General features: G+C 39.2%; 1 protein-coding gene and 1 long non-coding RNA gene across 2 annotated transcripts in view; one reads left to right on the forward strand and one right to left on the reverse strand.

Annotated features, from left to right (window-relative positions):
- Positions 1-350: 350 nt before the first annotated feature.
- On the reverse strand, positions 351-1949 carry LOC125259822. The gene is made up of 3 exons (XR_007182909.1): positions 1761-1949; positions 1238-1385; positions 351-849 (listed from the first exon to the last, which is right to left on the reverse strand). It is a non-coding gene; the product is annotated as an uncharacterized LOC125259822 (long non-coding RNA).
- A 136-nt stretch (positions 1950-2085) lies between these two features.
- Positions 2086-15174, forward strand: part of LOC125259820 (leucine-rich repeat-containing G-protein coupled receptor 6) — a 114049-nt gene continuing 100960 nt past the window's right edge. Inside the window, 1 exon segment of the mRNA XM_048177759.1 lies at positions 2086-2507. Coding sequence (XP_048033716.1) covers positions 2314-2507 — 194 coding nt within the window. The 5' untranslated portion in view covers positions 2086-2313.

A 15174-nucleotide genomic window follows, 5' to 3' on the forward strand; every position in this document is an offset into this window, starting at 1 on the left:
AAATGGGGACATATACTTAAAACTCGTAAAAAAGAGCCTTCTGACATTCATCACATCTAAAGCTTCTGTCTAAAGTGATCTCAGTAATCTCACACTGTGCCCAAAATAAAGTTTTCAATCAAATCTCTTTTTTTTCCCAATATCGAAACTCTCACATTTCTCATCGGTTTCCTCCATGACAGAATTATCTGACCTCACATTAATTTTAGCTCATTTATTACTATTTTTATTGCTCCTAAGAAATGTTAGGGAGAAAACCTGAAACAATAGCTGATTCATACAGTAAATGAGAGCTCTGTAATGTCTTCTGAGCTACAGAGCATACTATGAGTGATTAAACTTTCTCTGGGTGCAGGCAATCATCATGTTTTATTTATTTAATATTTCTTATTCAGCATCTCTTATGTTTCATCACTTCTTGCATGACATGACTGGAACTGACATAAATTAAACCGAGAGAGAGGGGAATATTGCATGTTTGTGGATCTATATTGAGGCTGTCCTCAGGCAAAGCAGTTACTGCAATGAGCGTTTGCATGAGAAGTAAGCACTTGATGGTGTTTGGTGTGTGATGGGGTGTGTGTGTGTGTGTGTGTGTGTGTGTGTGTGTGTGTGTGTGTGTGTGTGTGGATAATGCAGAGATAATGTGCATCAATGACTACAGTTCTTTTTTTTTTTTTTGAGGGAATGTAACAAAGGCTCCACAGAAAATGGGCTCAGCTGAGGAATTTTAATGAATTAGTGGAATTCATTTGAGCCCATTGTGAATGACTCCAGATCAGATGAATGAGCAGCGCTGGACATCCTCAAGCTGGACTGTAACGCTGAAAGCATAAAAAGCATCAACTCCTGAAAAGAAAGATTTTGAAACAGATGTTATGACTAAGATTAATGCAAAACAACTGAAGCACTCAAACTAATGTTATTTGATTCTCTGAAACTGGCCACAGTTTCACAAAAAAGGAAATGTGTCACGCTAACGATCAAGACCCCCCATGAACATAACAAAAACAAGATAAAAAAAAAAAAAAATAGAATGAAGCAGAACAAGAGAGGACAGTGCTTTGGGCACTACTATTACTATAGTACTGTAGAAGATGTTCACATTTATACAAATATTGCATTCTTTACAAACAATTCACAACATAAAACATTATGAGCATGATAATACCGCCACAGTGACAGTACTTAAGGAGTTTTACAGATGTTTGGAGTCACATCTTGAAGGAAAACTTACGCAGCTTTTGGAAATATCCTGGACATTTCCTGGAAACTTGTATGTTGTGGTACATCTCTGTTGTGTTTTTTCTGAGATGTTTAGGTAAAATTTAGCTGTTGCCACTCCTAGGACCCTTGACAGCAATCGATCAGAAGCTCCCATGATCCTTTGAGATATAAACAGATAGTATTTATCACCTAGCGATCTGGAAAATTCCATTGTCCACTTTTCCAATTGAATAAACAGCCCTATTCATCATCGTTCCTACCGCTAGCTAAAGTGAGATCCACCGAACAAGCCATGCAAAATATCTCTCGCTCCGTATAGGATATTCATGCCGCTTGTGGTAAAGAGACACCCCGCTGTACAAGCTGGGACAGTGAAGTAGTAAATCTGTAGTGTGTTTGGCTGAGGGGAGCCCGCAGCTTAACTCAATTATTTGTGTTCGGGTTATAAAACACCATGTAAGCGATGCTCCAAGAGAAATGGAGCGAAACTATATTTCCATATGATTTATAACAACAGCAGGAGAAGTGCCTACATTTATGTTGCAGGACTTTCCATGAAACTGGATTTCAGCAACTGTAGAAAAGTAATTATGAGGGAAGGATTGTGCTACATCTAAAGATATGATGTGAAGGCATAGATCTCCGTTCTGTCCGTCTTTACCGTCCCCCCTCTCAGAGATCGTCTCCCCCGCTTTCTTCCAACCATCCACTCCAGCTGCCTGAGGCAGAAAGAGCGCGCGAGAGAAAGTAGGAGGAGTGCTGTGCCGGGCAGCTCCACCCCCCAAAAGCTCCAGCCAATCAGAGGAGCGCTGCAAGCTTCCACTACAATAGGTGAATGTCTCCTAAGTGAGATGAGACGAGAGAGAGAGAGAAGACCTGCGTAAGCCCCTGACTGACTCATTCACCCATGGGAGTTTGAAGTGACAGAATAAATCTACAGAGACGAGGCTTAGGATAACATTTCAGAGAGCTGAGAGCAGACAGACACATACACAGAGACAAATAGAGCTACAGCTGAGTGAGACTGCAGAGAGACAGACAGATTTACAGCTCATCCACAGAAAGACAAGAGTTGGAGTCATTGTCATGTTGGTGGTGTTACTGATCCTGCATGCCATCTCGTGTGCCCATTCTCACGGGCCGTCGGGTGCCGCCGTGCCTGTTAAGCAGTGCCCATCTGCATGCCAGTGTGAGGAGGATGGCATACTGCTGCTAGTGGACTGCTCCGAACAGGGACTATCCAGTGTGCCAACTGACCTAAGTCCTTTGACTTCTTACCTGTGAGTACACCCTCCCTCTTCATTCAATCACCTGCTTTGCTGAGACAGTGAGGGGTTGCGGATAGTTCTTGAAGGCTGTTTAGTTTGATAACATGAAATATCTTCAAAAGGACGCTGTCTGAATGAGGGGTTTAGGAGATATGAAAGGCTTAAGGTTAATAACAGACTCTGACAACTGGTTTTGCGTCAGGACAAGAAGTGGGAAATCCAACATAGTACCAATATTTTTGATAATTCAGAAGACAGAAGCCGAATATTAAAATTTGTCGATAGTACCATGTTAACATATTAACAAGAGATAGTCAATTTTGGAGAATCAGTGGACAAAACACAGTTTGGTCATTGCAAGAGCACCTGTATTTAATGTAGTCCGTGGCATGTTTTCTTTTATCTTGAGTGGGTTTATGAGGATGAGTGCACAACCGCCACCTGACATCTGTCTGATTAGGATGCTTCTTAACAGTGCACTAAAATACCAAAATATGAACAAGAACATGACTTGTATTTTAAATGATCATTATTTATTTATGCTATCAACTATTATTATGTGATTAGATGTGTTATATTATTGCACTGTTTTTTCCCCGTGACCTTATCAGAACAGACCTGCACCCCATTTCTGGATTGCGACCTACCAGTTTAGGATGTATGACACACATGTGATCTGTCTCGAGTGATTGGTGCTGACGTGCACCTTCAATCAGAGCTGTAATACAAACTCTGCTCACATTAGCAAAACTATTTTGACCCAAAAGGGACACTTTTGGTGCGAGCGAACCGCACAGACAGAGCGTGCAGTTCGTTACCAAACGTGAAAAGCAATGCTTGTTTCCCATGTGTCCTGTGACAGTTCTCAGTGCAGCGGTATCTGATGGGAACGTGTGTGTAGAGTGATGCAGTGGGGCGCTCCGTACAGTATTGGGTTTCTCCATGTCAGCTGGAAGCCTGTTGGGTTTAAGTCCATGCTAATCGCTAAGGCATGCCATATGTCCCCTGATTGTCAATGATGACGCAAAGAAGGACTCAAATGTTCACTCATAAAACGTTGTGTTGCTCACGTGAATCAATAACTGGAGAGAGTTGTGTTTCAGGCTTTGGAGGAAGCGTAGCTCATGGTTGGGAATTGGATTGCAAACACATGTACCGCAACCTTTCAAACATATTGAAACGTCTTGAGCGGTGTCTCTAGACATTCGCAAGTGCATGGGATTGGATCTCTTTTTATACTGCCAATTTTATCGCATTGTGCAATATATCGCATGACTTCAGTTTCATATTTGAAATACATGTCCATTTCGTACTTTTCCTAAACACTGGAGATCATTTTCTGCTAATCGTAATAATATAACGAAGATTTAACGCAAAATTTTAACACAATCTCACTAGTGAATCTTTGTGTTCATTGAATATCCAGTAAATTGATTCCTTCAGGTATTTCACAAAGACTTTGATTCTTTTTTCCTCAAAGTTTCATTATGAGTCTGTGTAGATCAGACCAGCAGAAGTCTTTCAAATGCACTTCTTTCTTTCTTCACCGGAGGAGAGCAGATTGATGTAAATATTGACTGAGCTTTGATGTGCGTGTCATTGTTGAGATGTCAAAGTGTGTGTTTAAGTACGACGGGGACCATTCTGCAAGAAAGCTCTGTTCCTCTGACGCCGTTTGCTGAAAGTGCTCATTCATCGGTCGTCTTTTTTGATGTCAAACTTTTAGACAAACCAAGAAAAAGTGTTTGCGTTAGAACATGCAACTGCTTTCCGGCCTGATTTCTGTTGCTTTTGCACTGGCCTGTCATTCTTATTTCACTTTAAACAGCTATAACTTTTAATCCCTTTACTGAAAACTCACCAAACTTTAAATGCATGAAGTGTCTGTTGCCAATTGTTGCATTATTATTATTTTTTAATTATGGGATGAATAGTTGCCTAGCAACCAGTGCTTAAATCAGTCCAGCTGCCCAATTTGAGCTTAAGACTTCAAATTTCACATTTGATTTGATTTTTAATTGGGAAACAGTTTCCCTTAAAGATCCTTAAGTTCTGTCAAGAAATTATTTTGGTATTTAATTTTTTAAAATGCTTGTCCAGTGGTTCTGAAATATTTGACATTAGACTAGACAATCAAACCTCAATAAGCTCTTAAGAAAACGACTTGCAACGAGCAATGGATGCATTGCCCAATGTTATCATTTCATTTGCTTCTTTTATGGTAGCTTCTTATACTCGATAGATTCATTTAATATTCCTATATGCTTCTATTACTGCTTATTTTTATTTGCACATAACAAGCAAATACATTTTATGCATGGTCGGTCTTGCTTAACATTAAATTGAGATAAAACTGTTCATAGAGCTAAAAGCAAAGCACAAGTGGGAGCTGTGTGAACGCGCTACTGAGAAAATAGGCAGCAGCGCTGGACATTTTGCCAGTATTAAATGCCTGTCCTGTCTCGCTCTGCAGCGATCGCCCATATGGGACAACAGGTGCCCTGGGGCGCGGAAAAAGTCTGTCACCAAGAGAGACTGTTTTTGCAATGGTTTTTGTTTGTTTCTGTTGGTTTCAACAGGAGTGGACGTTGAGGTACATCAGACAAGGAAACGTTAGAAACTGCTGTTCTGTACACTAACATGAATAACACTTGTATACACATTCCTAAACACACACTGTTGATTGAGTTTTTTTTTTTTTTTTTTTTGATGTACAAGCTCTAAAAAGCCTGGATTTTATGATGCAGCACATCATATTTTGATTGCATATGGTCACAGTACACCTATGCTCTGATCAGTCATAGCCGAAAGTTGGTGAATATCATAAATTTTGATAAGGCTGATGCTGTTTTGAACCGGTTCACCAAAAAAAAAAAAAAAAAAAACTTTTTTTCATTTACTCAACCTTTTTTTTAGGTTGAGTAAATGATTAATTTTTCAGTTAACTATCCTTTTAAGAATCATCATTTAGCCTCTTTCAATACAGTTGCTGAAAGACGTGGTTTTTAGTCTTTCAGGATGTTAAAAGGCATACTAGCACTATACAACATGTGACATAGTTGAGTAAGGAATAATTGAGACCCGGAGTGTGCATTATTTTCTAATAATTTAATGGACCAGAGTCAATTATTCCACTTATACTATGGTTTCCACACCTCAAGACATTGTTCAGATGTTTTATTTCAAGACATTTTCCAGGTTTTTGTCCTTAAAATGCTTTTGTGTTTAGGACTAATTTCTTACGTCCCACGCCTCCTTTGCTAATTCCAAAACGTCATTTTAGAGCTAGTAATGGAGGCTTGAGCCATTTATAGCTGACTAATGCAGTTATTAATGCAGTTATTAGAGAGAGAGAGATTAAGCGTGTGTGAATTACCTGAGTCTGTGCATCTCTCAACAGTGTTCGGCACCAGCGTCTCTACTTATAGCGAAACTGTACGTTTATCTGCTTCAAGAACAGTGCCGTTATAACCTCAAGAAATGTCTTGTAGCTTTAAGATTTTAAACTATTTTAATGATAAAATTGTCAGAGCAGCACTGACAACACATTTCTGTGCAAGTGTGTGTCTGTACCATAGTGTGTGTGAGAGAGAGCTGGGGAAGAGAATATGTGCTTTCTGTACTTAATGAAATGTGATTTTGTGGCCAAAACAACATGGAAATACTTTGTCATTTTTATCCTATTGATTACTATATTTATTTGCTTGGTCAGTGTCATTGTGGGTTTTGTTTCTTTTGCTGTTGTAGGCTGTAAGGAGTTTTGAAATAACTGAAATCATTTGGCGAAGTGATATGGAAATGCAATGTGGTCAAGACCTGCCTGGAACTACTTTAGCCGTGCGTTTCCCTGAAAATAACTGCACACCTTGGAATGTCCCTCAACCAATCAGATTCAAGCATTCAACAGCCCCATAGTATAACAATATTTAGTACACTCGGGTTTAAAGATTTAGTTGTGGTAAAAATAACAATATATAAATCACATTATTTACGATATTTGGTTTAAACTGTACTTCAAGGCATTATTTGGCAAACCCAATGTTTAAGTAACTACAATAAAGATAAAACTCTTTCCATTCAAAGAAAACGCTGAAAATGTCAGCTCTACTGAAACCAGGTTAGCTCAACTGAAGATGAGTACAAGCATCAAACAGCTAGAACATCATCACACAACCAGCTCAAACCTCAAAGCTGTCAGCCCATTCCCTGAAGCCAAGGGCCATATATTTTCATCTCTCTCAGGGCAATTTTCTACACAAACACAAATTAATGTTGAGCTCGGGCTGAGGGCTGCAGACACATGTTTTCGCTTACTGGCCTGCCTCAACTTCCAGTGCTTTGGCCTTGAAACCTTTTAGAGTCAGAAACAAGAACAGAGCGAGTGTGTGAAAGATGCCTTCAAGTTCTGAAGTGTGTTGTGTTATCTGATTTTAGGGCCATAAATCTATTTGCAGCCCTTTTGACCAGTGATTTATTTTTTAAGGGTCAAACAGGAAGAGTTAACACCTGAATCATGATGCAACAAATATTACATACAGCTGGAACAAATTGTATATACACTTATCAATTATGTCACATAATCGTGAAACACATTTGAATTTAGTTCGTTCAAAATGAAATGCTGTTCGGAAACCATTTTACTTCCATAATCTGATGTATTTATGAATAAATATGAATATTCAATAAGGAAAATTTTTAGTCAGGACTTTATCCAAAATGAAAAAAGGAAGGCAGAGCAAGCTATATATGCGTACACGCATTTCTTAATATATTCGCCTTTATTGGGACAGGGCAGTAGAGAATTTAGAAGAAGCAAAGTGGAAGACAGAAGGAAGGCAGTATCGAGAAAGGAGTGACACCAGTCGTGACTCCAGCTTGGGTTACTAAAAAGTGCTGTCCACTATAAAATGGTAATTTTTCAGTTTTGATTTCATGCTGACAGTGCATGTTGACAAAACTTTCCCTTTTAGAGCCGTGACCTAGTAGTTAGTGCACACAAGTTGCTACATGGTGCTCATACTGAGAAGAGAAGTTAGAATAGGGCTCATATACCCTACGGTTATTTCCCGATCTCTTTCCTGCCACTTTGTTGCATCATTCCCTGTCCCTTCTTTGTGCTTTCAATAAAAATGGTAAAAACATTAGTGAAAAGTGAGCACAGAGTTTAGAAGAAGGCCTTTTCAAAATCGGGCCTCAGATCTTCAGGGTTGTTTACGCACTTTTGAATCCGAGTGAATTCAACTCTGGCAGCTTGTATCATTAAACGGCTCCAAGGGCTCTAATGTTCTCTCAGTTTAACCACCTAAGCTCTTCAATGAAACAGGGTGATAATGGTCTTTTCATCCTGGCAGTGGTGAACACGTTGAGCTTTATAATGTGGTAAGTTTGCAGGCTGATCCCTCAGGGGGTGCTAGCAGACAAACTGCACGGACAATCGCTCACAGCTTTGATGCTTACGATACCACTGCAAAGCAACGCAGCGGGACTCACGTAATGCAAAGAGCTGAGGAATAACATCACAGTTGAGGTGCTCCGGTGGATTTATATTGCTATATGTGTACCCCCATCAACAGTCCATTACCAAAAACCAGAGTCTCTAACAAGTAATACTCGAAAGTTAACAAATATATGAAACACATGGACAAATTTGGCGCTCTCGCAGACTGTTCCTCAGAGAAAGAGAATAAAAACTTTCTTCAAATAAGGCTCCAAATGTCAACGGGGTATCTGGAATGGTGAATTTAATAAACCTCCAGCTGACGAAGTCCACAGTTTACGGAGACGTACATGCTGGGGTGAAATTTCGGCATGGGTTCATGACCGAAGCACGAAGCAGGTGAAAGTAATGTATTATGTCTGGTAGAAGCGGGAAGACGACTTAGACTCTGACCGTAGATCTCAACTCACGGTTCCCCGGTGGCCTGTTTACCTGCTTTGTGTGTCAGGACAGGTCATGGACAAGGCAACAGGGAGGGAGTTTGATGTTTTCAGAGCATTGGACAATTCAAACAGACATAGGAATCTGCCACACCGATGTGCAATGTAGTGAGTGAGTGAGAGGGGTCAGGATGTACAACATACCCTCCAGGCTGTAAGACAGACAGAGGTATGTTTACACCTCAGAGTGTTATGACCCTACTTGCAGAACCAAATCACATTCATTATACATGACAACAAGCTTTCTTTTTTCTCAATTCCCCATTTTATACTTTTTGAACTTCACTATATAATGGTCTAAAGTACATTTACGCAGTTCGTGGGGGGAAAAAAAACAACACATTCTTTCATAAATTCCTCAGTTCCTCAATTCAAATTCCGGAAAAAAAGGTTGAATTGAAAGAAAAACAAATAAACAAAAAACAGGCCGCTGCATTTTTTTTCCCATGTTGAATGTCTTGTCATTAACACACAACTCCATTTGTGTACAAGCTAGTACACATACAGAGTCGCAGACTCAACCTCACCCTCAAACAAACATGGGAGTGATTGTTCATTTCCTTCTCTTCCCGTTACCTAACAGTGAAACGAGAGCAATTAGTGCCCTGTGAAGTCAGCCCGAAAATAGTCAGAGCCCATGCAGGATAAATAAACCAGTGGACCTACCGCAGACTGCCTCATCTCCAGAACATCTTTAAATAGATCCAGAGCTGGAGGAGAAGACCCGAATGCTTTTACTCAGTGCACTGTAGAATAACCAACCCTGAAGAACAAACTCTTTGTGGGACCCCCAAAAATATTGTGTAGGATTGCAGAGATGTAGACCTATATATCATCATTTGCATGATCAACAATAGCTATGTTTCCATCCACCTAATTTTATGCGCATTTTGGGATATTGCTTAAAAAAACACTGGATGGAAATGGCAAGATGCGCATAAATTCTAAAAAATGTGCATACAAAACTTGTGTGCTCAATTGAGTTGGATAAAATTTTTATCCGACAAGAAAACGTGACCATGAACTATGATGGAAACACATTTACAGAATCAATTCCTCAATGCGCATCAAAAAAAGTCATGTGACTTTGCACAATGGGAAGGCATAACTGGATGAACCAGCGGACCGATCCTGTTGCACAGAATCTGAAATTCTGTTTTGGTTGTTCTGAAATGCCCGAGCAAAGTTTGTTGTCAAAGTGGTTCGGTATAATTAAAAACAGCAGGCATTCGCCTCTGAATGCAAGATAACATGACAGCGTTTATTGCGTTTCTTAGTGATATTTAACGCCAGTTTATCAAGAAGTCACGATTTTGTTCTCTTCGACTCTCTGGATGGAAACGCTGCTTTATTCACAAATGTTTCATGTGAAATTCCAATTTCGCGCATAAGTTAAATTCGCAACTTTGGATGGAAACATAGCTCATTTTGGAGACTAACTTCCCGTCTGGACCATTCTGTGGAGTGCTTGAACCATGTGGCATTTCTCCTTCTCTTTTTTTTTTTTCCTGTATGAAAGAAGGAATGAAATCAAGTGGTTCTCCAAGACAGCAATCAGATCTAATGGAGAACAAAAGGAGAATTGCTTTGTTTTTTTGCAATGTATGCAAACACAAAGTTTCAGAAGAGACTCAAACTCTGCACAGATATGATGACAGATTTTGGTATTTTGCCATAAGTATGACATTTCAATATACTCAAACATTTCTCATTTTACGGTTTCATGTGACAGTCTCATTTGTCTCCAGTAGAACTTTAGGAAAAACATCTGTTGATTGAAAGTTGATTCTTAAATGAACCTAAGTGAGAATTCTCCTGATCTATGAAAGAACAACCTCTAAGAAATAAAATTTCCCTGTGGGTTCTGGTGAGGGAATAACGGTTGAATGAGTAGTTAAGTGTGGATTCTGTCCTTTTCAGTGGCAGAGGTTCATAAATCAGCCCCTGGGCAAACTTGACAATCCATCGCAGACCTCTGTAGGGGTCCATGTGGGGGTCTCTTAACCTGTGGTTAAGGCCTTAGCCACATTTCACCATCAGCTCTTTGGATCTGACAGAAGCTATAAACTGTGCTTTTGAGGTGACATGTTCTCACCCCCTCAAACACCACTGGAAACCTTAAGGGAGGACAAAGGCTGGGAAAGAAGATACCCAGAATACTGATCGTTAAGTGGAAATGGTTTATACAGAAGCTCAGATTTCAGATTCATGATCTTAACCATAAAGGAGTGACACCAGTCACTTCTCATTCAGAGATGCTTGGGATTCACATATGTGAGAAGCCTCAAATGAAGGCGCAAATTAAACCTTCGAAGTTTCCAAACAGATTACTTTACATGCATACAGATTACAGTTTACACAGTCCCCCATAATGCTTTTTTAATGAGTTTGCTTACATTTGCTGCATTGAGAATATACAACTCATCCCAGACTGCAATATGTGGACCAGGAAGGATCACTATAGCCAGACAGAGGCAGGCTCAAAGCAGGATTTTTAAACTGAGATTTTTCCTTATCTGAACTATTTAGGGCTGTGCCTTGCATTAGGAAAGATTACTGGCTGAATTCTGGTTACTATCTATGTATCAAGCTTATATGAGAAGGTTTCCTTGCTAAACTAGGAAAGGGGAATCACATAACTTGCTTCCCTCTCAATATCGGAGGAAGACCTGCACCATAATTTACTGTCGCTTTAACTGGAAACATTTTGTAATGAGACAAAAGTTCTTAAATAACCTAGGAATTTGTTGGAGAGTTGGAAAGTTATTTTTTGCTGCTTATTGCACTTAAAGGTGGTACAGGGGATGTTTTCGTCGACTGAGTTTTTGAAATGAGAGCATGCGGAAGAACAATCCCCCTCCTTCACAGCTCATTTCAAGTGAACGCCTCCCAAAACTCGTGCACGAGTGTTTGTTTACCACCGGCATTCGCTGTGTTATTAAGCCGGGCACACATTTTATGACTAGCTAAAACATTCTGACTATGCTCAACATACTGCCATTGTTTCCTGCGCATGAAGCAGATTTATATACTTTCACATGGAATTTGAACACCGACTGTAATCGCAGACTAACCGCAACTGGCTCTGACTGGACGCGTTTGAGCGCGATCAGTCATAATTATCAATTTACATTCATAATCGGCCTTACAATCGTTAAGCCGCGCACACACTTAGTGGATTCATTATGTCGGACTCACCGCAGGTGACTCATAATCTGCAGTTGTTACTCCTGTCTCCGGACAAAAACATTGCATGTGGTGCCTGTAGAGTGTGTAAAGTTACTAGAGCGCGCAGCCGCGCGTCTCTCACAAGGAACGTCATGGCAGTAATTGACAAGCCAGAGGGCCAATCCGTGCACGTCTCTCACAATGGCAGTGATTGACAAGCCAGAGGGCCAATCGTTTACGCAACGATCGCGTAAACGATTGGCTGATGTTTTTAAGGCCCTACCTTGTGCACAGATGATGTATATTAATAACATTCCTTTCAGTGCACCTAATAAATAGTCTTTTATCACTTAGTAAAGACAGTTTCAAGTAATATTGCAAAAATGTATAAAACAAAACATCCTCTTTACCACCTTTAAACAGTCAAATACACACAAAATAAAGTCAAAATGCCAGTCCTAGTGAGTATTCACGTAAACACAGTCAATTATTTTTTACGTGAACGTAAACAGTTGAGAAAGAAAACACATGTGTAACAGTATAATGGATCCGTGCGTCAGGTCTTAAAGTGACAGCAACCTGATATACCTGCTGCCAAATTATGAGATGATACCAAAAACTGTCATATAGATAAAACTTGTGGCTAGTGAAAACCACTAGCTACAGTGGCTGGTGAGCAAAAAAGTTAATGTCAAGCCCTGGTGCCCACTGCGTCATAAACCTGCCAACTATGCTCATACCTCACATGCACATGTTGAAATGCAGGTGGCGTCCTTAAACTATGAGAAATCTACACATCAGGAACCTTGTAAATAAGATCTTTGAACATCACAGCTTTGTTTGATGCTACGTAGGGTTGTGCCAAGAAAACATAGCTTGCATTTTAAGAGTAAATGGAAAAAAATAATTGAAATCAAAGCCATTTTCTTGGTATTGAACAGAAAATTACAGCTCAGAATTCTTACCCAGATGGATGGAAGAGGCCTGCTTGGATGTGTGCCGAAAAGTTAAAGAAGATTCATTGGTAGTGTAGGATTGAAGGTAGGATAAGCGGTAAAGTTTATAAATGAATGTGATAATTTTCCAATAATGCCATTAAGAAACTCTGTTGCAGACAAGAACCTTGTGGACTGTGCAGGTACAATCCTTTATGACTAAAACCACTGCATGTTCTTACTTGCCAAACTGCTGGCGAACATCAAAGGTATAGGCGAAAAGGCATTACAGATGATTTGCCACTTTGAATGTGGACAGTTGTTCTGCTTTGAGACATAAGAAAAAGAAAAAATCCTAACATATCTGATGAAAATAAATGAAAAGAATAAGCCTGATGTTGAGGTCACCATCTGAAATTCATGTTTCAGTGTGGTCCAGTGGCTTTGACATGCAGATTAGGTTTCCCAACTCATGCACAGCAGGGAAGAAAAAGCAAATGTCAATGGAAAAAACTTGTAATTTGCCTATTGAACAATATTTATCTGTAACCAGCACTTCCCCTGCCGATGTCCAGCAAACCATCCTGTGCATCTTCTTTGGAGGCTGCAGTCTGGACCGGGAGCTCCAGGGACAAGGTGAACTCAAGCCAGTGGAGAGGATAGATAGAGAGGGCGTTTCCTCCGCCCGACCTGCAGCTGCCTCAGCTGCTCGCCACTGGGGACACCAGGAAATTTATTGCAATAATCATCTCTCTAGGCAACACATTAAATAGCGCACTCCTGCTTTGAAAAGGCTTTGAAAGACGTTCTCTTTGATACTTGATTAGAGAGTGAAGTGGCAAACGGTCTTAACATGTAGAGAAATGTTTTGCCTCCTTTGGTGTTAATACAGTTGATTGAATATTTTACTATATATGAAGAGTGTAACTGTGTATTGTATTTTAAATTAGATAAAATATAGATATTTTTTATTAGTAGTAGACTACTAGTTTTATTATTAGTAGACTGTTTTTGTGTCGGCACCACGCGTTAATTCGACCTCCACCTCTCTGCATCTCTCTCAGAAGCTGGTCAGAGTGGTTTAGTCTAAACTTGTATATGTCAAAAAAGAATTTTTGTTTGTAAAAGACTACAGATTTGGCCTTGTAATGATTTATTGGGCGTTCCAGATGAATGGCTAGTGGAACATGTTGAATGCATCATAAAAATGAAAACATGTGTGATTTACTTAACTCTCTTTGCAGCACAAAAGTCACTTGTAGACTGAAATGAGTTCTGGACTCTATCTGAAACGTGACTAAAATTTATGAACATACATTTGGAGAACTAGGCTTCATATATTCTAAAGTCCAGGGGCTGTATTCACACAACATTTTATCTTACCACTAAAAGTTCTCCTAAATCGCAGTAAAAGTTCTTAGCTAAGAGTTTTCTCTTAAAACCTATTCACAAAGCTGCTGAGACAAACTTTTACTAAGGAATAGAAAGAAGTCTTAAACTAAGAAAAAGGGGCGGAGTTGATGTGGATGATGTCAACACGCTTACTAACTATGCCCACAGTGATTGGCTGACAGGGGAGGGGTCTCTGTCAATGATTTATTCATAGTAATATTGTAGAATGAGGTATCATGTTGCCATATTCAAATAAAGGTTTTAAAATAAAATTGTTGACATATTCAAACAAAGATTTTAAAATGTAGGCTAAGTGTCACTAATTAAACAAGTATATGTTCAGCCAATTATGAAAATTATTTTCTTATTTATTTATTTATTTATTTTCAAAGGGGTTTTTTTTGCCGTTTTTGCCTTTTTATTATGATAGGACTGTGAGTAGACAGGAAGTGAAGTGGGAGAGAAAAGGGGAAATGGGATCAGGAAATTTCCACGATACGGAATTCGAACTTGGGTCACCCGAGCTTCCCACAAGTGTATTGGCGCCAACAATAATGCATTATTTTCAACTTAACCACAATGTTTTATTCTCCATCGTTCAATACATTTTGCCTGTACATAAAATATCCTTTATGTTATGTCACCACAGATTAAAATCTATAATCAAAATATTTATTGCATTTATAAGGGGAGAAGGCTCAGCACCCAATGCTGTATCACCTATTGCCTCAATGGTGTACAGTGTCTTTGGGTGCATTGCTGAGGCAGATTGCCAGTAACATCCATTTTAGGACTGTTTGTGATTTCGAGGAGCTAGTTTTAACGCTAAAATGATTTGTGAAATACACTTAAAATAAATTTAGGAGTCCTAAATTTAGGACTGACACCCTGATTATTTTTAAGAGTTTCAGTCCCACTTTATATTAAGTTGCCTTACTATGTGCACATTTAAATTAATAATTTGATACAATTCATTTATTGTGTACATGCATGTTTTTACATTGTACTTATATTTTAAAAACACCTGCATGTAATTACATCTGCAATTAATTTCTGTAATTACATTTATAATTACACTGTTGACTCATCCCTTACACCTAACCCCTACCCTTAAACCTACCCATATCACCAAAGTTTTCCCTAACATTACCCGTATCCCACCTCAATAGCAGCAAAAGTGTTTTGAAATTCAATATGAACCCAATAAGTACATTGTATTTTTTGATGCAAGTACATAGTAGTTAAGG

The sequence above is a fragment of the Megalobrama amblycephala genome, linkage group LG24 (assembly GCF_018812025.1).
Source record: "Megalobrama amblycephala isolate DHTTF-2021 linkage group LG24, ASM1881202v1, whole genome shotgun sequence".
In the NCBI taxonomy this organism is placed as follows: Eukaryota; Metazoa; Chordata; class Actinopteri; order Cypriniformes; family Xenocyprididae; genus Megalobrama; species Megalobrama amblycephala.